The sequence below is a fragment of the Ciconia boyciana genome, chromosome 7 (assembly GCF_034638445.1).
Source record: "Ciconia boyciana chromosome 7, ASM3463844v1, whole genome shotgun sequence".
NCBI classification, from domain to species: domain Eukaryota; kingdom Metazoa; phylum Chordata; class Aves; order Ciconiiformes; family Ciconiidae; genus Ciconia; species Ciconia boyciana.
The window spans coordinates 65172396-65196955 of NC_132940.1; the positions used below are offsets into that span (position 1 = coordinate 65172396).

Consider the following 24560-nt stretch of genomic DNA (forward strand, 5'->3'; position numbering starts at 1 on the left):
CAAGATGGGCGTCCCCCACCCAAAAGCCGAGCCAGGACCCCCAGCCTGTGGCGGCAGGACGCGGGCAAGCTCCCGCTGCTGCCCAGCGCTGCCATTTCTGAGCGGCAGTTCAATGTGGGACTGGAAACGCAGCGGCACGGTAACGATAATGCTTCTACCACCATCTATTGATGAACTTCAGAACTGCTGAGAGACTGCAGGGCTTTTGTCATCACGGGTGGCTATATTACTACATTAAGTAAAATATTATATATAAAGTATATATAAAATCTATTAATTATATTCATAAATAAAATAGAGAAAATGTATTTTGTATATAAATATATAAATAATATATAAAAATATTATTCTATTATAGAAAATAATGTGTTAATGATTGAAACCATTCAGAAGGGTAATAAGCCCGTTTGTGGCCAAGAGGCACTACTGTACCCCAAGAGATTATTACTGTGTTTTCTGGACCCTCTGCTCCATTGCCTGATTCAGACAGGTTAAGACCACCCAAATTCACCTCCCCGGGAATGACTTTCTCCGGACGCAGAGGCTCAGCGCAGGGGCAGCCCAGTGCAGGTTAAGAGAGGGAAAAGCACTTCTAGAGCCGAGAGCACCCCGGCTTTCGCTCGCACAACAGTTATCCCCCAAGGCCACTGCAGAGCAGGTCATCAGCCGGGTAACACACGTTCTACCGGCGTTGGCCGATGCCCATGGACGAGCGTGGCCCGTGGTGGACCCCACAGCTCCCTCTGCTCAGGCCAGCCTCCGAGAGCAAACACAGGAATGGATTTTTTGGACAAGAGGGCATCTGTGACATCCCCGGCTGATGCTCGCATTGCGGAGCAGCTCCGCAGCCACCAGCCGTGCTCACGCGCCCCAGGCTCTCCAGGACAATTCACTCACCTGACACCAGGGTCAGGCCCGTTCGCCTCCTACAAAATCTGCTCAGGCTTTGCTCATCTTCCCAATTCATGAAAAATTAACCCCAGATACTAGAGGTTTCTGGGGTCACCTCTATCAGCCTTCTCGGTGCATCATACTCCATCACTACTTGCTGAAGATGGGGCAAGCCCCCACACACGTTCTGCTGCCTCTTAGTCCTCGTTCCCAACGGGGGGACTTATATCAGTACTTACAGACAGCAAACTCTTCTTTTCCATTTATTTTAGTGGAAATTCTTATTCACTATTACCATAAAATAGATACCATTAATGATTGAAATGTTTTACCATGAGGGTGGTGAAACGCTGGCCCAGGTTGCCCAGAGAGGTGGTAGATGCCCCATCCCTGGAAACATTCAAGGTCAGGTTGGACGGGGCTCTGAGCAACCTGATCTCATTGAAGATGTCCCTGCTCTTGCAGGGGGGTTGGAGTTGATGGCCTTGAAAGATCCCTTCCAACCCAAACCATTTTCTCTTTCTGTTCTGTAATTCTGCACAAGCTTTTGAGCCATGGTGGACAAACACGGGTACCCAGGCCGGGGAGCAGGATGCACCCTTGGCTCAGCTTCAAATTGCATCGCGCAGAAAGGGCAGAGCAAGTGCAAAACGTGGGTCTCCGACTCACGCGCCCTTTGACAGCATGACCCCAGCGCCTGAAACCCAGCAATTTATGCTCTTTTATTTCATATGCAAGCACAAAAATGAGAGCAATGGTCCCACAAAGGTTCCTGTAGGTCCTGTAACAGGCAGCGTGCAATACTAATGCTGGACTATAAATATTAACGAAACGCCAAAGCGTTCAGGTACAGCTGGTCATTTCTCGTGGCACAGCTGCCAAACCCTGCCGCGCAGCATTAATTAGGCCCGCGCTATAATTACAAGACAGTGGCTCCAGGTTTAGCTGTAACTACACAGAGCAAAACTGTTTTCCCTTTCAAATGACTTGAGGTTCAATTTAATTTCACAATTGTACTTCTCTGGTGTAATAACAGTATTCCTCCTGGTTTTATGCCTCTCTAAGACTTTTTTCTTCTCCCACACCATGGCAACAGGTAGATCTTCACTCCCAATGTGGGAGGCGTTCGATGCTTTCCAAAGTGCCACGGGTTACTCCCAGCAGCTGCATACATAAACAAGCCTTTCTGGAGTATATTTGACGTAGAAATTTTAAAAATCAGAGTAAGTGAGGTATCCGAGCTATGCAATGTCCCAGCCCCAGGGATGGAGCCGTGTCCAGAGCCTGTGCGGAGCACGTGGCCGTGGCGGGGAGGTAGGGAGCCACGTTAAAGCTCATTTTTTCCATTCTCTGGTGCTTTCTGTGTGCGAGATTAATTGCAGCCCTGACTGCTCTCCACTGCCCTGCTGTCACCAGGGCTAGCTATCAGCATCCGATCTGCTTCCAAGGGGCTGCCACCTCCCGAGCCACTAAGGGAAGATATATTTTCACAAACCGGTGGTTTTTCACCGACCATCACCAGGCTGCCTGAGCCAGGACTGGTGGGACCATCCTCGAGCCCTGCCCTGCTTCGGACATGCACGTCTGGCATTAAACCAGGCATTCAGACATCAAAATTCTCAGTATTTTGCAACTCAATATAAAGAACTCCTGGAAAACAAAATTAGTCAACTATTTTCATGACAATAACTCCACTTGTCCGTTCATGATACTTCCACCACCGTTCTTGGTCGGCCCAAGTCCAAAGGCAACGCTCAGTTCAGGACAGATCCTGAATGAAAACCTGAAGGAAGCCTAACTCAAGAAAATTCAGCTCATTTGCTTTACCCTCTGAGCATCCAAATATCTATTCTATACAGTTTTAACCTAATATTTTAGCATATTACCCACAATTATTTACATAACAGACACCAATTGCGTTTGGAGCATAAGATGTTGTTCTAAAACAAGGAAAATTCAAGAATATGGCTGCAAGTAAAAACTGAGGGATCCTTGGAAGGGAAGGGTCTCAGGACATCCCACTGGAGGCATCTCACACTTCTCAGCCTCCAAAGAGGTTCTGGGCCACGAGGCTGCCTGGCTTACCGGGAGGAGAGGCTCGGCTTGCCGCTCTTGCTGCAGCTGGTGTAAAGTCCCGGGCCATCGTCGAAGAAACTGCCCAGAGCCAACTTCTGCCTGATGGACTCACGCTCATTCTTCTGGGCCTGAAAGGGAAGGGCGACGAGAAAAGGATGAAGCTGCCGGTCATGCCAGCGCGCAGGAAGGAGAGCTGTCCCACCAGCCCCACCGCCACACTCGTGATGCCCGGCATGCCCCAAGCTGTCTCCCACGCTTGGGTGGACCACACGGCCCATCCCAACAGGGAAGCCCATCTGCATCTCTCTTCTCTCCACATATTGACAGATAGATATCTAAATAGCCACACATCTGATGTGTACATCTGATATATACCTAATATATACATTGATATCGGTATCTATATGCATATGCATCCACCAAGACCGCACTCGCACCATTAGAATCTTCCACTTCCCTGAGCAGCCTCCAAAACTACACAATCCTTCTGCCAGCCTACTTAGAGATGTATTTTTAACCATCGCCATCAAATTATCCACAGTTTTAAAAACATATTTTAAATAAGGGCAAGCTACAAAGCGATTTGAAATTAATCACCGATCAATGATTATGGAGATGACTGTAATCAATGCGCTATAAATGAAAATCACAGATCTGGATTCAAAATTAGTACCAGTACTATCCCGGTGTCTGTCACTAATGGATTATGTGCCAACGCTGACAACAAATTCATACAAAGTGGCAAGTTATTGATAGAAGGAACATTTTGAAGCCCTCAAACGTTTCATTTTAAAATAACACATAATACCCGATCAAGAATACACAACAAAAGAAACCATAGCAGGCAAGCACGGGCTGCTTCCACGGTGTTAATTAGTATAACTGTGCTTCCCATATTTTACCTGCCTAACTAAAAATAAAGCAACTTTTTTTTGATAGAAGGAAGTGAGATATAACAAAATACTAATTATTACCTTAAAAAGGCTAATAATCTAATTCCAACTCCAGCGCTGACTACATACATTACATTATCACACTGCCCATTATATTGTCAATCCCTTACCAAAATACATACTTCATTTGTAAACTAACTCCTTTCATTTAAGATATTTAAAATATTAAAAATAACCCCCATGGCATCAAGTGGTATCGAGTTTTTGGGTTCAGCTCCCAGTTTCTGAAATCCTACCCGGACTGCCCAGCTAGGTTTTTCTACTTTGTTTTTTCAGGTTTCAATAACTGATGCCTCAATCACATGGTGGCAGTTAGATTTAGAAGAAAAAATAGCCAGCCGTAAAAAATAGGTAAAAATGAGCGAGAAATATTTTTTTAATGGACTGAAAGCAGAGACAGGGTTGCCCGTGCCGGTTCCTCGTGCTGCCCATCTCAGGATGCACGTGGGTGCCTGTCCTGTGAGTGCCAGCTGCATCCTCAGCGCATCAATATTTCATGAAGCCACGGATACTTAGCCTCCCATTTTTCCTACTCAGATGATCCTCTCCCACATTTTCCTATCCTCTGCAGATTTTCCCTGTGTTCCGACAGAAATCAGGAGCCCAAAGCGCATCTCCACCTCCTCCTGCCCGGCCAGGCCAGCACATCCCACCCTCTGCACCAGCTCCCTCCCAGCATACCCACCTTCTCCGTCCGTGCCGAAAACTACTCTTCTTGGCATTAAAATACACGTAAATACAGGCAGGCTTTCACATATTTACCCCTTTCAGATAGGGCTGTCTCTCCAGATCTTCTTTAATTTTTGCTCCATTTCCAAGACGGCAACTGCTCCCAGTTTGACATCTGTACATTTAATCAATGTACAATTTGTTTTCTCCAGCAGGTCATTACTGAGGATACTAAATAACACTGCTCCCCCAGGACTGAGCTCAGACTATCCCATTTTATAAACCAGACACAGGCTAATGACCATAAAGAAATCAAGAGTCCTATTTGTTGTTATTATAAAATAGGGAACAGTTACTAAGAAATATAATATACCTAAGGGAACTGGACTTTAGGCTTTAGATAAATGACCCAACAGCTGCAGTATACATCCTGAGTTGGGTATTGAAAACTATAAATTGAGAAGGATAATTGCAAGTGGTTTTTTGACTATCAAATATACTTACTTGGTATAGAAAAAATAATGGATCAAATACTCAAAATGCAAAGGTACTAGCAAGAAAAACACAAACCCATGCTGTTTAAATGGGTATTTTCACAGAGAATCAAAAAACGTATGTATTTCTGAAAGAGGGGTCTGGCGTAGAGCTGAAGTCGGGTTCAGACAACTATTTTAAACAAAAGGCTGCTTTTTATTTTTAAGGCAAACCAGTTTTGGGCGGATGTTTTCCTTCTTACCGTTGACCTTCCAATTCGGAAGGTCTGCAGCTACCTTTGTTTAAGTACACGAATAAAAACACAATGTCAGATTACGGCTGTGACTGCCTACACGTAAAACGCTTTTACACAACCGTTCCAGTAAAGGCGAAGTGCCAGGAAAGGCTCAGCCCGCTGTTTCCCAGCCCCACTGCCCGCTGTAATTATTGCTGCTTATAAACCCATTGCAATCACCTCCCCGGTGCTTGCAGATTATACACAACCATTTGTGCTCTTTGCCACCCGTCCCCGACACGCCACGGCACCTCGACACCAAAAAAATGCCACATTTTTGGTTGAGAGCCTGAATTTATCCAATATATGCCTTCTCCCCACACAACCCCATCCCTGGGGGCACGCAGAGGTACCACTGATGCCAGAGGCCGTCTCCGACCGACCCGATGCAGGATGGAGAGTGACGCCCACGGCAGCGGGCACAAGATTTCTGCAGTTTTCTGGGAAACCGAGCAAAGTCCGTACCGCGTTATCCTGTCCCGTTAGAAGGAGCAGCTGGACTGCTCTTTTCACCACGTACCACTCCTCACTGTTTAGCATGCAGGCACCTGTACTAGCAGCCTTCACTCATTACAGACATCACCCGAAACAGCACATAAAATAGCACACGGAAGATTTATTTGGCGTTGAGGTGTAGCAGCGAATTGCCAAGCTCTTTGCTGTGCCCTGAGACCCCCCCACCTTGGGTAGAGCAGCCCGCTCCTAACGACGGCCGGTGACGGCACTTCTGGAGTCGTACCGATGGGTACCAAACCCGGCCCGAATACCAGGCGTGCTTTGCTGAGGTGCTGCCCGTTTGCAGAGGGAAGAGTCTAATTACACAGCCAATTACAGATTACGGGGTGCCAGGCACCCTTCGGCAGGACCCTGTCCCAGCCGGGCAGGGCCACTGCGATGCGAGGGGTTAAAAGGCAGCGGGGCTGGTGCAGGCTGATCCCCAGGCACTAAACAGGGTGCACAGCCCGTGCCTGGCCCCGGCCAGGCCACCGAGGCTATTTTTGCCAGGGTCTGTCATTACCAGCCACGGGACAATGACTATATTTAAAGTTCCAGACCCATAGGCAGCACCTTATTTTATCTCTGTAAAGTACAAGGGCTATTATTGGATTTACAAACAGAAATTGTAACCGCTGCGCTGAACATTTGTTTTTAACTCCTTTTCCTTCACAGCGGATTTGCTGGTAAAAAAAAAAAAACAAGTCAAACTTGCATATCTCAAGCCACGTGGCAAGTTGCCTTAAAACCCAGGGGTCTCGAGGTATGAAAACGCGTTTGGAAACATCTCTTTACATTTTCTTTACCGTAAAGTGATACGGAAACGCAGAGGGAGGAAGGTTTGCTGCCCCGCTCCGGTGCGTTAAACACTGCTGAGAGCTTCCCTGCTCCGGCACCCAAAACCCAGCACCCTGGGAGGGTGTCAGGCAGCTTTTTGGCGGGTCCCCCTCCTGCCAAGAGGGCGAACGTTGGCAGACAAAAGGCTCCTTTTTGTCCCTTACCTTTTTATAACTCCCCTCTCTGGCCGGCGCGGCTGCTTTCCTGATGACGTCACCCATGCCATCACCCTCCCAACTCATCTCCTTCGCTCCCGGGTCCTCACGTGGCCGGTGAAACGCTCCCGCCGGGGCATCTCAGTCCTTCCTCTGCTCTTCAGTCGGCACCATGGCATCAAGCGCTCGCTCCCAGAGCCAAGACCTGCGGCAGCCCACCGTCCCCGGGCCGGGATGCTTCCCCGGCCCCTCTCGCCTCCCGGCCGCTCCAGAGCACCTTGCTTTTCCCTAATAAAGTCAACGGCAGCGCCGGAGCCTCGGCCAGCTGATGAGAGGGAGACGAGGGCTGTGTGGGCCAGGGAAGCCGCGTCCTCCTCCAGCCACTGCCAGCGCCGGATAAAAATAGCCCCAAGCCCTCGCCGGCTACACAAGGGCAGGAAAAAACCCGGTGTCTGATGTCAAAATCCAAGCCCAGCGGCGTAGTCACGGCCAGAGCGGGCAGGAGGAAGGGGCTTTCTCCCGGGGTTTTCACCGTGGAAGTTACCCTAATGAAATCCCAGAGGTCGAAGGAGCTGCCCACGGCCGGGGCAGCGACCCCGGGCAGAGCCGGAGTGGTCCTCAGCCCTCGCACGGCCACTCGAGGATGGGCAGTCGCAGCAATGTCAACCACAAGATGAAATTTTCACTCTTTACACAAAAAAACCCACCAGAAAGGACCCCAGGGAGCTATTTCTGGGCTAAACCAGCTTTTTCAGGTGCAAAACCAAGTTTCTAAGAATTAACCAACAGAGCTCAAAAAGGTGTCCAGCCTTAACCTGCCACCCATCTTGTGGGCTTGCAGAGCCTGGGGACCACCGCACCGCCTGGTCCCCGCTCTGGGGTGGCCAAGCAGCCTGGCCCCAGCTCCCAGGGGGTTCTGCAGCCCCCAAACCCGCACCACGTACAGCTCCAGCTCATGCCTCCAGCAGTCCTGCCCGGAGAGCCAGGCTTCGCAGCACGGCCGCTGCTCCCCAGCCCCGCACAAATCCTGCTCAGTCCTTGCTGAGATCCCATCTGTGTTGCACCCATCACGGTGTGCGATATTTGCCCCGGATCAGCTGCGGGTGGGCAGCGAGAGGCAGAGATGACACGCTCGGGGCAGGCATTTCTATAGGGAATCCTTAGAAAGATGGAATTTATGCCACAATTTCTCAGTGATCCTCAAAACGTGGCACACCAGCAACAAAAGTACTGATTTCTGGTGCGACACAGCTATGCTAGATGAATAATTTTGATAGCCCTACAAAGTTTACATGTTTAAATTATATATCCAAGTCATGCTGACATCATTTCATCTAAAATGTATATTCTAGTTAGATTACCGGCTCTAACGACATGCAAGTTATGCATCACGGCATCACTCTACTCTGAAGTTTCAGGAAAAAACAGTAATAATAAACAGGATTGTTTAATTCCATTCTTGTCCCAGGACGCTGCTTTGTAACTATAATTCCCAAGTGAAACAAAGTCGTTCTCTGGATATTTCATTATTTTTAGTTCCCCTCCACCGCTGACTCATTGTGTCCTTTCCTGCCGTTGCTAAATTAACTTCCTCTCCCGGCCGTGGGGATGGATCCTGACACAATAAATCTGGAAAAAAATATCCTGTGGCCCCAGAGGAAGGATGTGGTGGCCAGGAGCACTGGGCTGGCACTGGGGGCTGAGCCTGCAATTTGCCCCATGCTTCCCCCCCAGTTCGAGACAAGTCCCCTGCATCACCCTGCCCTCGTCCATCGGAGGGGATGTCCCCACACCTCCTTCCCAGCCGCCCGAAACGGTGAGGGAGGCCCAGCCCAGTCCCGCTGTGCCCGTGGTACCCAACGTACAGGGGGTGGATGCTGCGTGAACGCACGCTACGTGCAAGCCACCCCTCTGCAAACCGCCATCGGTCACCCCTAAGGGTAGGAAGCGACGCAGCCTACCGAAAACATCTTTAGCACTTTCCACCCACGTTTTTTAAAATGTTTTATCCCCCGTTGCAGGTTTCGGGCCAGCTCACCTCTGCCCTGCCCTCTGAGCAGGGATGCTCCAGGACCGGCTTCACGGAGGGGCATCCCCTGAGTGGATCCCACAGAGCTGGTCCCAGTCTCCTAGGAAAACCCCACTTCCAGCAGCCGCCTCATTCAGGGCAACAGGAGAAAACCAAACCTGGTTAAGAAGCACGGCTGGGAGCCCCTGCACCCCTGTAACCATTGCTGGAGGCATATTTGGGTGCCCTGGGTGGGCAGGACCAGACCCAACCCTGCACTCCTGGGAGAGGCATCTCCCACCAGCAGAGAGAAGGCCAGTTGAAACTCTGGATATCAAAACCACAAGACAAATTAATTTTGTGGTTATCTCAGCGCAGGGACCAAACCCTTTGGTGTCCAGCCCCTTCCCCACCTGATGCAAAAGGCCACCGCGGGCAGATGGGCAGCACCGCTGCCCGCACCGGACTGCCCGGCAAACACCCGCGACTGTCCCTCTGGCAACCGGCCGCCGCTTGAAACGCACGCACATCACCTATTGTACGTAGAGGGTTTAAACAAAAAAGCAATGACGGGGGCTACGCTGTCAGGTACGCTCCACGCTGGCATCGCTAGCCAAGGACTCCTCGCACATCAAATCGCGTCAGAAGGAAACTGGCCTCCGTGGCCACAGCCGCCGCCGCGGCTCCTCCAGTAGCCAAGGGCAACGCTGGCATAGGGGAGAGCGAGCCTGCTTTTCTTTTTATAGCATGAAGGGAAAGCTCAGAACGGGCGTATCTGGAGCAGGTCAGCTGGGGTGTCCCTACGGCAGGAGCACACGGCCACGGACCCAGCGCCGCAGGGAGCACGCCGGCCGGGGACGGCAGCGCTCACGTCCTTCTTAAGCAAGGTGAGGAAATAGGGCACGTTGAGTTTTATGTGCCTTAAACACATGCTGAGTGTTTATGGACAAGCAAGCAGCTAAATTTAATTCTACTGTGCATACGTAACGCACGCCTGAATCAATGAAAACCCCCTCAACGCTGTTGGGGCATGCTCCATTGAGGTGGAAACCATCCCCCTCCCCGCCTTCTGTTGGGGATCAGCTCCCACACACCGCCGGTTACCGAGCTAGTAGATAAAACCTCTAAATTCCCAGCAAAGTTCAATGAAAGCACTCCGAGCACCCTCCCTGCCAAACCGGTGTTCATGGCCACGGGGCGCTCAGGCCAGGGTACTGAGGTGACTTCCAGATTTGTAGAAATCTCAAGTTGCCAGAACTATTTGCCAAAACATTTTATTGTAAAGGTCGGAATAAATCCCTTCTGAAGAGTCCCTTCACAGCACAGCATCCTTCCAGCGCAGAGCAGCCAGCACAAGGCACTTACAACAAGTCCCTGCAAATTTAGGGAGGAGATGGACCATGCCCTCCCTCTGATGATGCTCCCCTGAGCTTTAGCACACCAAGTGCTTTCCACCTACTTCGCAGAGCTTTTCTTTTGATCTCTGTCTAAACAAGAAGGCCTTCGGCCTCAGCTCTCTATAACGCAGGCTTTATTTTATTTTATCGGAAGCGGTTGGGGATGCAGGGTCAGTGTGCTCGGCCACGCAAACGGAGGCTCCTCTGCTGTACCATGCTGCAGTGTCCCTCCAGCGCGGCAGCCGCGGCGAGAGGCCAGGCCAGCAGCTCTCCAACCCTGCCAGTGCTCCATGGTGGGTTTCGTGGCATTTGAGGTTTTCTCCAAGGCCCGGCTCTTGGGGTTATATCTGCCATGAGAATTTGTATTCACTTTAATGAAAAAGATGATGACAGTCTGGTATTTCTACATGCCACAAAAGCCTACAAACCCCTTAAGATATCAAACAAAAGAAACCTGATAAAATATCTCCTTTTTTTTTTTTTAAAGAGCACTTAATGTTTTAACCTTGTGACTTTTACGGACTATTTCTATGGCTCAATGCTTGGTGAGACCCTGGGAGCGGCGGGTGCCGGCCACCCTTGCCTGGTCCATCCCCTGGGAGCCAGCCCGACCCACAGTGACACCAACATCTCCCCAGCCCACAGTAACACCAGCATCTCCCCAGCCCACAGTAACACCAGCATCTCCCCACTACTGGGGTCTTTCTAACAGACCCCCCTCAAGAAACACGCACAAACCTGGCATCACCAAAGCAGCAGAGAGTCAAGCCCGATGCACGCACCCGGAGCAGCTCCCAAGTGAACGCACGGGGCCGAGCAGGATGCTCCGCACGCCCCGACCCTCCTAAGAAATTATTTCTAAGCAAATAAAACCTCCTTTTTCACATCAGATTGTTGTCTTTTTCATTTTTGTTGCATGTGTAAAGCCTGGTAACATCTCCAGAGCGACCCTCCTGCCAGCAGATAGCTCAGACCGTGACCGATGCCAGCGCACAGAGCCAAAACCGGTTCCCACAGGCAACTGCCTGTTTGGAGACTCCCGCCTTAGGCAGGGGCACCGGGTGCCGGGGGGTTTCTCCGCTTTTAAAGACGCATTAGAAATCAATCCAAGGAGATGATGTAAATCTAGACATATTACCCACCCGTACGGCGGTCGCAAAGAAACACAGACGAAGCCGGCAACAGCCCAAAGAGTCCCGTTTTGCTCCACGCAAAGGTGGACCTGTCGGGCAACGCTGAAAATACGCGTTCACAAAGCAAACTGAAACACAGGCTAAGGCTGCAGGCCAGTAAAGCACTGCTAATACACACGTTAGAATAAAACCTTTATTTCTGTGTTAAGGCCTGGATTTGCACGCTGGCCTTTTATTCTGCGCGAGCTCGGGACCTCACAACAGGTTACCCAATGCGCATGAGCTGACGTTTCTCTTGTCAAACTGTAGGAGAAATATGGAGCCCTAAACAAAATGTTTGGCATAGGAAAATAAATCAGTATAGAAGAGGAAAAGAGAAATAAGTAGGAGAAAAAAAAATATACGGCACGAAGAGCGGCAGCAGCCTGTATGACTCCAGGATGAGGCCACGGGAAAGATGTCAGATGCTGGGACCTCCTGACCATGGAGGACCTGGCCTAAATTCAAAGCAATGAACCTGACTTAGCCACATCTAAAACCCCAGGAAGACCTACAGCCCCCTGAATTTCAGAGAGCAGCAGTGCCAGCTCATTTATGATGTGAAACAGGACTTTGGAGGCAAGGCACGGCATACGACATAAACACCCTCCTCTTCCTCGGTACCCGCCTGCGCTGCGCCCCATCCCCAGCACCCTCCCTGCTCTGGAGCTTACGTCCCAGCCATGACATGTCCTGTCAGAGCTTTTCTGCTGAATTTCTCCAAAACAAACACGTTTTCAAGTTTTCCCCGTGCGTTGGCTTGTTCCTCTATTTGGTTTATTTTTACTTTATTTAGTAGCTTCAACAAAAGGGGTGCGAGGAGGGAGGAGAGCGGAGTTACATGCTGCCACCCTCCTCCCCCCGGGGCAGTCCAGGCAGCCGCCAAAAATCCTATCATTGCCGGCTTCCAGTCTGATCCCAAACCCGGATTGCCGGCCACAAAAGGATTAAAACTTGGCCTTTAGGTTAATGGGTTTGGGAGGGGGTTGGGGTTGCTCCTAATCTTTGCAATGCCGTAGGTTTTGAAACAGATTTCATTTGAAAGGCCGTTTCTCCAGACTTTCTTCTGTGATTTGCACGCTTTCTGGCTGTTTTCACTCAAATATTTATTGGTTTGGAGGGAAGGAACCAATTCATAAACAAGCAAGTAGATTAAAGCAGATAAAAGGCAGCAGCGCTGCCGTCGCAGCAAGCACAGCGCATTAACATGCAGGGATGCTGGCCAGGCCTGCGCCGCAGCGCTCGGCATTGCTCACCATCGCTCGCCATCGCTCGCCCACCGCCACGGACCAGCTTCCACCCGGGAAACAATGCGCAACCTTTAACCCTTGCGTTCCTACGGGTACGCTGGGAAAACATCCGCTGCGCGGAAACAACGGCACCATTTATTAAGGCACTAGAAAGCAACAGGCTCGGAGCTGCAGAAAAATCAGATCCCCTAAAACCGAGGCTGAAAAACCCCAGTTTTGTTTTTTTTTTTTGCAAAGGAGCTAAAAATGGAAATTCATTTCCAGGAGCATTTGCTGGATTGAAAACATGCAGTGAAAAATCTTTTAAACTCTTCTCTCTGTACATACGTATGCCTTGGTATCTTTTCCCTTCATGATATATTTTGCAATATACGCATGCTTTGGTATCTTTTCTCTTCATGACATATTTTGCAATATACATATGCTTTGGTAGCTTTTCCCTTCATGATATATTTTGCAATATGAGCTATTTTGTCTTAAAACACTGATTGAAGTTTGAATTAAATGCGGCGGTGGGGAAAACGAGGATGAGCCACCGGGGCAAAGCCCCGTCTCTCGAGGGTCCAGCTCCGCCGCTGGGAATGCCTGTTGGCTATTTTGCAAAACACACTCCACCGCACGTCCGCAAACGCATTTCTCAGCATCGCCGTAGCAGATGGACAGGCGTTTGTGCATTTAATAATCTGCCTGTACCATCGAGCCCTAAACATGCCATTTCCCGTGCAGGTGCACCCAACAGCACCCACCCTCTCTTTAGAGGGAAACGAAGCCACAATAACAGCCCACCCCAAGCTCTCACTCGCCCCACGAAAATAATCCTGACGTTGCTCAGCAAACACTGTTATCGGTGCTGCTTCCCCCAGCGCTGCTGCCAGGCCCCAGGGACCCCAGGGACAGGGGCGGCCGTGACGGATGCTCAGAGAGGGAAATGCTCGTCCCCGAACCCATCACCAGCTCTTGCATGGATCGTTTAGCAGAACAGCGTGAACCACGACGAGACTGCATCTGAAAATTATCATCTTGCGGGTCAGCTCTCGCGCTTCGATAAACCTGGAAAGCGCAGAGCGCAATATTCTGTTTGTTCTAAAATTTACACCGCTCTCCGACGGCAACTGCAGAAGTGTGAAACCGCAGCTCGCTCACTTACACGGCGCAATTTCATCCAGGCAGGCAGGCAGGCAGGCAGCGAGCGGGGTGCGGGCAGTGGGGTGCAGGTAGGGGGGTGCAGGCAGCAGGGTGCAGGCAGCAGGCAGGCGGGGGGTGCAGGCAGCGGAGTGCAGGCGGGGGGTGCAGGCAGCAGGCGGGGGGGTGCAGGCAGGGGGGTGCAGGCAGCAGGCGGGGGGGTGCAGGCAGCCGCCCGACAAACCCGCCCTCCGCCGCTCCGCCGGGCGAGCGCATCCCCGGCGCCTGCGAGCATCACATGGCGAGCACAAAAGCCCCGCAGGCAGAGGGGCTTCTCCCCGCCGCGGCTGCTTCCAACCCGCTGCCTTGCGAGCCCCGGGCTGCCTCGGGGCCAGCAGCCCACGGCTGAAACCCCAGCAGGCGGACCCGGGCCGCCCGCACCCCCCCGGGCCCCGGGCGAGGCGGGGGCCGGCTGGGGCAGCTCGGAGGGGGCGGGGGCCGGGGGGGCCAGCTCGGGGCAGGGGCCAGGCCGCGCTCGCCCCTTACCTGGTAGGAGCAGTTTTCCTGGTGTACCATCTCCGTGCATCATCCGCCGCTGCCGCCCAGCCGGCAGCGCTCGCAGCCGCCGCGCCGGGTCTCCGGCCCCGGGGGAGGAGGAGGAGGAGGAGGAGGAGGAGGAGGAGGAGGCGGCGGGGGGCGGGGAGGAGGAGGAGGAGGCGGCGGGGGAGGAGGAGGATGGGCAGGAGGAGGCTGAGGAGCCCGGGCCAGCCGCCCGCCGGTAAGATGGATGCTGCCGCGCTGCTCCGCCTGCGCAGCGGCGGCCCCGGCGGAGTCTGGAGGGGGGGGAACCGGTCCCGCCCCCGCCGCCGGCTGCGGGGCCGGCACAAAGAGCGGGGGGCTCGGGGCAGGGCGAAAAACAAATCTCCCCACCCCCCCAGCACCGTGTTACGGCTGGGAAGTCGTCGCGGGGGGTGGGGGGGGGGGCGTGGGGGTGTGTGTGTGTCCGTCCGTCCGTCCGTCCGTCCGTCTCGGCCCCGGGCCCAGCCCCGGGGCGATGCTGCGGCAGCGGCAGCTCCAGCCCCCCCCTCCCTCCCCGCCTGCGGCAGCGCCCGGCCCCGCGGCCGGAACGGGGCCGCTCCGCGGCTCAGCGGCTGCGGCGGGGTGATGCTGGACCGCGGCTCCGAGGAAGGCAGCTGCCCGCGTCGCCTCCCCGAAAGGCTGAGAGGACACCGAGCCGTTAAAGAAGAGCTGAAAGACAGCTTTTTCTTGGACCCTCAGCTGCAGAAATACAGCGCAATCTTCTTCTGCGAAGCGCTCTGTCCTATATTGCCAGCTAATTATATCTGCACCCTGCAGCGAGGGGGAACGCGGAGCCCCCCGCCCCGGCCCTCGCTTGGGCACTCCAACCACAGCTGCGGCCCGGTTCTGGACACAGGGAGATGTTGTGCTGAGGGAGGCAATGCTTGCGCTCGCCCCAACGCCCTTCTCCCACCGCAACGGGCCCTTCTCTAACCAAATTTCTCCAAGGAAAAGGCCTGTGAAGATCCAGCAAATAACCCAGGGCTGGCTCTGCAGAGGCTTTCCGCAGGGTGATGGATGGGTGGGCCGAGCCGGCGCTTGCAGCCCAGGGACAGCGAAGCCCCCACGTCCCGGGGCTGGGAAGCCCCTCTGCGGCACCCCCTGTCACTACGCACCCGGCAGGGATTCACTGCCACTTGCAGAATATTCCTTTGCTACTCCAAAATAGCACTGTGAGCTGATCAAACTTCCCCGGTTGCAAGCTCAGGCTGGAGGCCTGACACATGGAGGGAACCAAACCCTAATTTTGCTTTCTATTTTAAAAGTCCTTAATAGGAGAGACTGGAAAGAATGGCGGGACAAGCAGGTAGTTTATAATTCTCTGCATTTGCAACCTGCTGAGCGCTGGGTTCTCAGTTAGCTCAGGTTAGCTCAGTTTGACTTTACCATTCATTTTCCAGTGGGTAACACGTACCCCGATAGCCTCATTGGCAAGAGGTTTGGGGTCAGGCCGGCCCCGGCCGCAGCTGGGTGCGAGGACGCAGCAAGTCTCACATTCAAGCCCTATTTTTGGCTGGGCACGGCCCATCCAAGGGGCACTAAAACACCCAGAGAGCGACAGCAGTGCCGCAGGCTGGGCTCGCACCATGCACTGGGCACTCCTACCCAGGCAGGCAATAGCGCTTTCATGTGCAACTACAAGAAAATCCATGCCTCGCCTTCCCTCGTTCATCAAATAGGGCTTTATTCTGGTCCTAGTCGCAGCCAGCTGTGGCTAAGTTCAGAAATGCACGTGACCGTGAAACCCAGAAACGCTTGCTCACAGGGCGTCTCAGATTTGATTCCCTGCACCAGATGTGCCTCTAGAAAAAAAGGCCTTTGTAGGATCATCCCTCTGCCCCACCTTTCCCAGCTTCTCACCTGCGCAAACAGGCCAGAGCAGCCGGGGGCGGATGGAGCGTCCCTCGAGTCCCCGTGCAGCTGGGCGGCCGGGATGGAGAGAAACCCCCAGACCCGCCTCAGCTCCAGCCCTCCTCCCCGATGCCATCTCCCCTACAGGAGTACAGCTTGAAAAAAACAGAGCTTTCATTTAAAAAGAAAAAAACCCTACATCCTGTCTAAGTTTCTAAGAGAGGATGAAGTCGTGCCTGTTTTGTAGTGGACCTGCAAAGAATCCCATTCAACTAGGCAGCTATTTCCAAACTTCGAAATAAAAAATCCCCACTTTTCAATATACTGCATAAATCTTGGCCTTGCTTTGGACAAGTATCTGTGGCAAGCTAAAAGCAGCTCCACGTATTACATCATCTCTAGTGCCATTTATTATGTGCATCACAAGGAAAACTCCTGAAATTACCCCCCACTTCCCACGTGCAGCTCTATCTATAACGGCGGTGACTCAGAGCCGCTCCGCGTGCAGCAGATCCCCGGCGGGGACCGCACCAACCTCCCCGCACCCAGGCCTGCTGCGGCACGGGGCGAACCCCCCTCAACCTATTTAACAGCTTGTTCCTTTCGCAAAATGACCCGAGAGAGAACTACGTTCAGCTTAGCACGTCACCTGCTGCAGAAAAGCCGCCCGTTCGCAGCAAGGCTGCGATGGCTTCCCTTGCGACGCAGGCGGAAAGGGCCAGGCATCGTCCTCAACCTCTGGATTCGCTCCTCTGTTCTCCATCCATTTGCAATTACCCGTTCAGAAATGAGACGGGCAGGCAGGTAATAATTAAAGCAATGAGTGATTAAATTGAGTGAAAGGCTTCTGGCAGTCGTCCAGGTGGGTCAATGGGAAACGATGCTCCGGGATGAAGGTGGTGAACAAGCGCTGCTGCTCTCCACGGAGGCACAACCCAGCAGGAAGCCCCAGAAAACTCCTGGGGACCCCCAACAGCCCCTCTCAGCTCGGAACAGAAACCTGGGGGGTACCTGCACTGCCTCCTTTTGCCTTTCTTACCGAGGCACCCTCTAACTTAGGGCATCTTATACCACTTATAAGACAATCTAGACAAGTTTTCCCGAATCTTTCCCCTGAACCAGCTCTGAACTAGAAACGTGTGGTTCAGAAAGCTCTGGAGAACATCTCCAGGGGGTCTGACACCAAGCTGGGGACACCAGCATGAAACCCTTCCCTTCAAAACCCTACTCCAGGTCTTCTCCAGAGAGTCTGGGAAGATGCTGCTTAGGGGCAGGAGACCTGCTGCGGTCGGTCTTGGCTGAGCAGTCCCCAAGCCTGGACCTGCGCTGCGGTTAAGGTGGACCAGGAACGAACCAGTCCTGCTGCCCTGGATGTTTGCTATAGGGGTGAGGACATGTGAAATTCAATTCCACGGCACAGGCAGCAGCATTCCTCCCCTCACTCCCTGCGGACGTGCCACCGGGGCAGCTGCCCCGCAGAGAAAGAAGGTGCAGCTTGACCAGACACAGTCAAATTCTTGTAGTGAAACAACAGGATTTCATTAATTATCCATCTACAGAAGGAGAAAACAGCTGGTATCCCCAGTTCTGGGGGAAAATATGTAATTTCCGCTTCTGTGCACATCTTTTAGTTGTTTGGTTTTGTTTTTTTTCTTTTTTAAACTTACAAAAAGCCCCCTGGCCAGGTCCCACAGCCCGTCCCAAACCCTGGTCCTCTCCACCGGCCGGGTCCCACAGCCCGTCCCAAACCCTGGTCCTCTCCACCGGCCGGGTCCCACGGCCCATCCCAAACCCTGGTCCTCTCCACCGGCCGGGTCCCACAGCCCGTCCCAAACCCTGGTCCTCTCCACCGGCCGGGTCCCACAGCCTGTCCCAAACCCTGGTCCTCTCCACCGGCCGGGTCCCACGGCCCATCCCAAACCCTGGTCCTCTCCACCGGCCGGGTCCCACAGCCCGTCCCAAACCCTGGTCCTCTCCACCGGCCGGGTCCCACAGCCCGTCCCAAACCCTGGTCCTCTCCACCGGCCGGGTCCCACGGCCCATCCCAAACCCTGGTCCTCTCCACCGGCCGGGTCCCACAGCCCGTCCCAAACCCTGGTCCTCTCCACCGGCCGGGTCCCACAGCCTGTCCCAAACCCTGGTCCTCTCCACCAGCCGGGTCCCACGGCCCATCCCAAACCCTGGTCCTCTCCACCGGCTGGGTCCCACAGCCCGTCCCAAACCCTGGTCCTCTCCCCCGGCTGTATTCGCAGCACAAGGTGGCAAATGCAGGCAGCGCTGTTCCCCCAGGCAGGCTGGCCCTGCCTGTCCCCATCGCAGCCTTGCGCTTTCCCTGGCTGCTGCGCCTCTGCCCCAGGACCAAGGCAATAATTAACAGGGGAAAGGGGGTAATACACGGAGGTTATCGACTCTCCCATCATCATTCCTACTCGGGGAAAACACTCCTTAAAAAAAATAAAGCTGTGCAGTAAAGCCAAACCCTCCCGTTCACACTGCCTGGGAGTGGAGGGCAGCCAAGCGGGGCATGTTCTCGCCGCCGTGGGAGGGAAAGGAAGAAGCCTGGACGTATTACTCACATAAAAGTCACCGACAGCCCTTTTCCTTATGTGTTTGTCATTTCTCACTGTCCCACACATTTATTTTTACACACACGTGTCCGTTGCTGTGTGCCTGAGCCCCACCAGCTGCAAGGACTCACCCAGCTCTTCAGCCCAGAAACTATGTAAGGGGAAAGCAAAGGGTAGGAGCAGCGTTCGTTCCTTCCACAAGGCAGGCAAGCGATCGGTTTCCTTAACTCCAAAGAAAACACCAGAAACGTTTTCCTGCCCACAGTCATTCCTCGAGGGGCCTTATCAGGTCGAGCTGGGAAAGTTTCTTTTTCAGGTTGGTATTGGCCAACCCGTTTGGTTGATACAAAAAGCTAGTCTAAATTAATACGCTTTTTTCTTCAAATCTCAAGATAAATATGTAGCTGGATCACGTACCAGGTAAAAATGAGGTAGGAGATTAACACCGCATCACTTGGGCACAGAGGAGGGAGAGGCAGGGAGCCCGGCCTCTCCGGGATGCTCCTGCTGACCCCGAGCCCGTGGGCTTGCCCAAGCACAGCAAGCTTGCAGGGAACCGGGAATTATATACGGCATCACGGGATTTCAGCTTTATTTGCTGATGATTTACTAGGAGGGATGGATTTAGCTCCTCTTTAAGCCAAGCTAAAGCTTTTTCAGGGTTTAAATCTAGCAAGAAAAAAAAAAAGATTATTTTTTAATCAGTTAATACTAGACATCTGCTTGGAAAGGGGAATATTTGTTTGGATTACATACATATATAATGCTTTAGACTAGTACTTTTCTATTTAAGGAGGATGATGCCGAGGTGTTTCCCATCATTTTGGATGTGTAACTCTTCTCTATGAGGGGATAAACCTCCGATGGTTTAAGAATCCAAACAGTGCCCTTCCCTCTTCCAGGCCCCTTTTACTTCCACGGAGGTTTCTGGAGTCCTTTACAAGCAGCAGCGTTACAAACCCCTCCTGAAGCACGGCGGTACCAACTGCTCAATTTTTAGGATAAAAACTTGTGCTCTGAAATGTTAGAACAAAACTCTTTTTGTTCCTCCAGGGACCAAATATGACATTATCAGGGAAATGCAGGGAAAAACCCACTCTATAGTGAATTTCTACTATTTTGGAACTCGTACGTGACCGAGGAATTCAGGAGCACTGGGAAGGGTACCTGTTGCATTTTTGTTTTGATGCAGAAGTGCACATCTTGCGCTTTTAACAGCCTCATGCTCCATTTTTGGTGGTAAGAGACTCATGCAAAAATGTCAATTTTCTGCACGCCCCACAGACGGCATCCTTGCCATTACATAATCAAACCACAATTCTCTCTCTCCTCAAAACACGGAACAGAAGGTTACAGTAATTTCACATTCCAATACCTCTGATGCATAGGATGTCAAACGCTTTACAGGGAATTGGCGTGAATAATTTAAGTCACCCATGTATTTATAACTTTCTGGTGATACAAAAGTGACAAAACACACGGTAAGCAACCAGACTTTTGCATGAAACCCGTCTAGAAAGACTCACTGATACAGTTGCACAGGCTTAATTTTCAATTGTACAATTTATAAGCTGGATCATACGTGCTTAATAGAGAATTTACAAGTGGCCTGACGATGGGCAGGTATGATAGCCCACCAAGTATTTACTGCGAATGAATGGAGAACCATTTCATCTACCAGCTCCTAAGGAGCGTGGGGAAATAGCAACAGAAAAGCTACGGCTGCCTCCTTGCAATTTTATTTATATTCTTAAGAATAAGCTGGTCTTTTGAAATGCAATATTCATGGCATGCAAAATGCTATGGAGAACGTGAGCTTTTCAGCAGGACAACGGTAACCTGTAAGTTTATGTATTAGCATCAATAAACTAAAATGTTACAATCCACCTCGCTCTGCAGCGCTATTTCTGTCCCATTTGGGAGAGGATTTGTAGCAAATTCCATCAGCTGCAAACCATTTTCAGCATTTTTGGCTTGTACACACAGACGGTGCCATGCAGGAGACCCAAGGTTCAATGAAAGCAGAGGGGTTGGGGTTAGCTGGCATAAACCACAAGTCCCTCCGTCGCAGCTCATTATTTTTACATCGCCTCAACCCAACCAAAATCAAACCTTGCCCACCAGCTCTTCCCGCAGCCGACGGGCAAACCAGCCCCGGGGATAGCCGGCCCCCAGCAGCATCCCCAGCCAGGCGACGGACCAAGCCGCGTCCCCGCCAGCGCTGGCCGGGCCAGCTGCGCCCGACCTCATCCTCCTGCCTTTGCCAGGAGCGGCCAGGCACCGGCAGCCGGGGCATCCGTGCCCGGCACGGCACGCCGCCGGCTGAGATGCAGGGGGGACCCGCTGGCAGCCCGCACCCCCAGACCTCGGCTCAAAAGCCCATTTTCTGCTCCGAGCCGTGCCGGAGTGAGGGGATGCTGGCACCAGCGGGAGGCACCCAGCAGCTCCCCAAAACCTCGGAGATCTTACAGAAAAGATTCCCAAATCTGCAGCCGTAGAAATACTGATAGAGAATAACTCAAAATCATTAAAGCTATTTCTTCTGCTGCGTGAGCTCTGAGTAACATCTTCGTCCGATCTCTTTGGTAACAAGTTTGGTAGAAGTTTTTAAGGGAGCTAATAACTCCGTTATGCATTTTCAGATTCCCCTCACTGTGCAGCACATTCAAGCATCCTGCGTGTAGCTTGCAGGCCGGCTTTCCTATCCCTCCTCCCCCATTTAATTTTTTCATTTTTCAAATATAAATTTGTTATATTTGAAAAAAATAAAGTTGCATTAGGCCCCCATTAGACACCCTTGCAGGGAGAGGCATTAACAGCAGGCAGGGAGAGGAATTAATGTATTTTCTGACGATGAAGAGAGAAGAGGGAAAAAAATGGCACGAGAAGAGGGAGAAGAGAGAGATTTTCCCCGAGAGGATGAAGGACAGGGTGGCCTTCAGCTTCCTCAGACCGGGGACAGCAGGAATTACGTGGAAACGTTGATGAGTTGGAAGCACATACAGAAATCCCACGTCCCATGCTCGCCACTTAGCAACCATTAAGTTACTGGTCTGCGGCCAAAAGCAATTTCTGGATGAAATATTAAGCCCTTTTAATTGCGGCAAAGTCCCTGAAACTCCAGTCCGGCCACGCAGGCAGACAGCAGTATAACCTGCATTTCAATACGAGCAATTAATTTGCCTTTAGCGTGGTGCATACCAACAGGCTGCACCGATGCTCACCCGATAACAAAAATTAGGTGCCAAGTTACCGATGATAAATTAAGCCACTGACCCCACGGGAGTCAGAGGACAACATCTGTGGGTGCGGACGGGATTATCCTGCTGCCGGTCGCCTTGAGCCCGTCTATCTCTTTCCATTCCCCTCTGGCAGGCAACGGCCGAGAGGGCTTATTTATGGGCTGGCTTTATATTGCAACTCATTTTAATTGCAAAATGGATGGTAAAAGCACAGAACGGGGACTTGCAGGCTGAAGAATTAAACAAAGTGTACTACAAACTCACCCTGAAATTAAGTTTCTTTTTCAAAGAGAGACAAATACCATAAATACGAATATACTAATGCAAACAGGTACCAGCAGTGTCCTTTAAATGCTTCCTCAACAAAAGCACAAGTTTACGGAGACAAACCTCCCCTCTGAGTCATGGTCGGGATAAAAATAGACAGAAGGGGATTTTTCACACAGCTCTGAAGTCTGATGCCCATAACTCCAAGCTTACTGACCCAGCCTGGCAGGAATCCACTCCTTTTTTTAGGGGTCTACTTATACTATGCACACAACTCTCCAGAAATCAATAAGCCTTCAGAGAGGTCCAAACTCCTCTACTGTCGAGATCAGGGGTTTTTTTTGGAAGGATGCGGTTACTGTCTGGGAGCAAACCCAGGCCCATGCGAGCAAAACCTGGCTCTTGTTTTAGGTTGGTTTGACATTTTTAGTCTTTAAGAAAATGGATGTAAAGATGATTTTCTGAGTTTGACTCCCAACCCCACTGTCACTTGAGAAAGGAAAAAAAAAAAAAAATCCTCTTGTACTGCAGCAGCCTGTAGGTCAGAAAGCTGATTACACTTAATGGGCACGGCACATTTTGCAATGGAAATCAGTTACAAGCTCCAAAAAACAATACCATCAGCAATAAGAAACCCCATCCCTGCCCGTTCCTGACACCACAGCCCTCCACGGGAGACCGCCAGGCTGCAAAACCAGCATTTAAAATAAGATGTGGAGTTATACCCCTCGGTAGGGCAGGGACACTGAGCATGAGGCTGGAAAAAGCTAAAAATAACAGGATAAGCAAGGGTGGATCCCAGCTGAGCCTTATTAGTCATGGAGCGAGGGAGCCGCGTGGGGCTGCTGCCTGGTGGCACAGCAGCACCATATAAGAGCAAGAGAATGACTCTTGTCTCTTAAATCAGATTTTTCCCCTCTTCTGCTCTGCCTCAGGCACTCTTTTCCTCCGAGCAGAGCTGCTCTGGCAGCCTCCAGCTTCTACTAATAATACAGCATATTGTTTTCTGCGGGTCTTTAAACAGAATAAAGATCACAGGCGATTCATTTTAGGGTGTCTGCTGGAATTGGACCAATATTGACAGACAGGCCTGTGAGGGGTTTATTATAGGTTTGTTGTTTTTTTTTTTTTACTTACACCATCTTTGTGTCAAAAATAAGCCTTGGAGTTGAGTGACGATCGAGTCGCTGATGGCAGGAGTGCCCAGCAAAGGCAGCGCTTGCTCCTGGAGGATTAATTGGGATGAGCAGAAAGGGTAAAGTGCAAGGTGCGGTGTTTTATCTTGGGATGAAGGCACAGGACAAGAGAGGGATCGGTAACCAAACACAGCTTAGTCTGGTAGGAACCCCCTCCAAGGCTGCTCCAGCAGCATTCGGCCTCACCAGCCCCGCTCCCCCCATCTCCTCCCTTGGTGCTAACTGTAACGACAGCATCACACCGGTTCTGCCGTGCTCCACCTCGCCAGCACCAAAACAAGCAGGGCCATCGCCTCACCACGGGGCCATAAGTGACACGGTCCAGTCCCTCAGCCCCGCAGACGGGGAGCAGCCCCTGCGCCCACGCTGCCCAGGCTCTGCCGGAGGCTGGTGGGTGCTGAGGGTACGTCCCAGGGCCACCTCACCCGAAGTCACGCCTTTGCATGGCTTGGCCACCCAGACACCCCAGCCCAGCAAAGCGACTGCCTGCGGCTTTCCGGCACCTCAAACGTGAAAATCCCTGGGAGCGCTCAAAATACCTGGGAGCGGGGAGCAGCACGTCATCCCCGCGCAGCGGGGCTGCATTTGCACATACTGGCTCCTTGTTCCCGAGGCCAAAATGCAGAGAATTACCATTTGTTCTCACGATAGGGGCTGTCTTCTGAGCTTCTCTAAGCATCACATTCATCCAAAACAGCATTCATCTCTCCAAGCCCCTTTTCTAGCAGAACTAATGCACACACAATGCGTTCAGGCTTCGCGCACTATTCTAATATAATTTTCAAGTTTAAACGGAATAATGATCATTAAGCAGTGAAAAAAGGCTTTAGGACTTCAACACTCATGAAGACAAACAAGAAGTCAAATATAACGAGGAAAAGAGAGCAGCGCTGCAAATAAAACCCCTGCCTTGGCCCCATTTCAGCCCTTGCAGCTGGCCAGGGGAATCCGAGTACTCGCCCCATCCCGTGCCCTACCACAGCCTCTGCATTTAATGGTATATCGGACTTCTGCATTTAATGGCAGGGACATGAAATCCACCATTACACCCCTGCACCGCGGGG

The 24560-nt window shown here is 51.9% G+C and overlaps 1 protein-coding gene across 3 annotated transcripts in view; it reads right to left on the reverse strand.

Annotated features, from left to right (window-relative positions):
• The window catches only part of SCHIP1 (schwannomin interacting protein 1), a 43628-nt gene that overhangs the window by 6272 nt on the left and 12796 nt on the right, over positions 1-24560 (reverse strand). For 2 of the 3 annotated variants that reach the window (XR_012043340.1, XM_072867021.1), the window contains exon 2: positions 2977-3095. Coding sequence is in view for 2 of the 3 variants with exons in the window: in XM_072867021.1 (XP_072723122.1) it covers positions 2977-3095 (119 nt within the window). In the remaining variant the exon portion in view is untranslated. Of the gene's footprint in view, positions 1-2976; positions 3096-14340; positions 14496-24560 lie in introns of those variants that run through there. The other variant, XM_072867022.1, reaches the window with a different exon arrangement.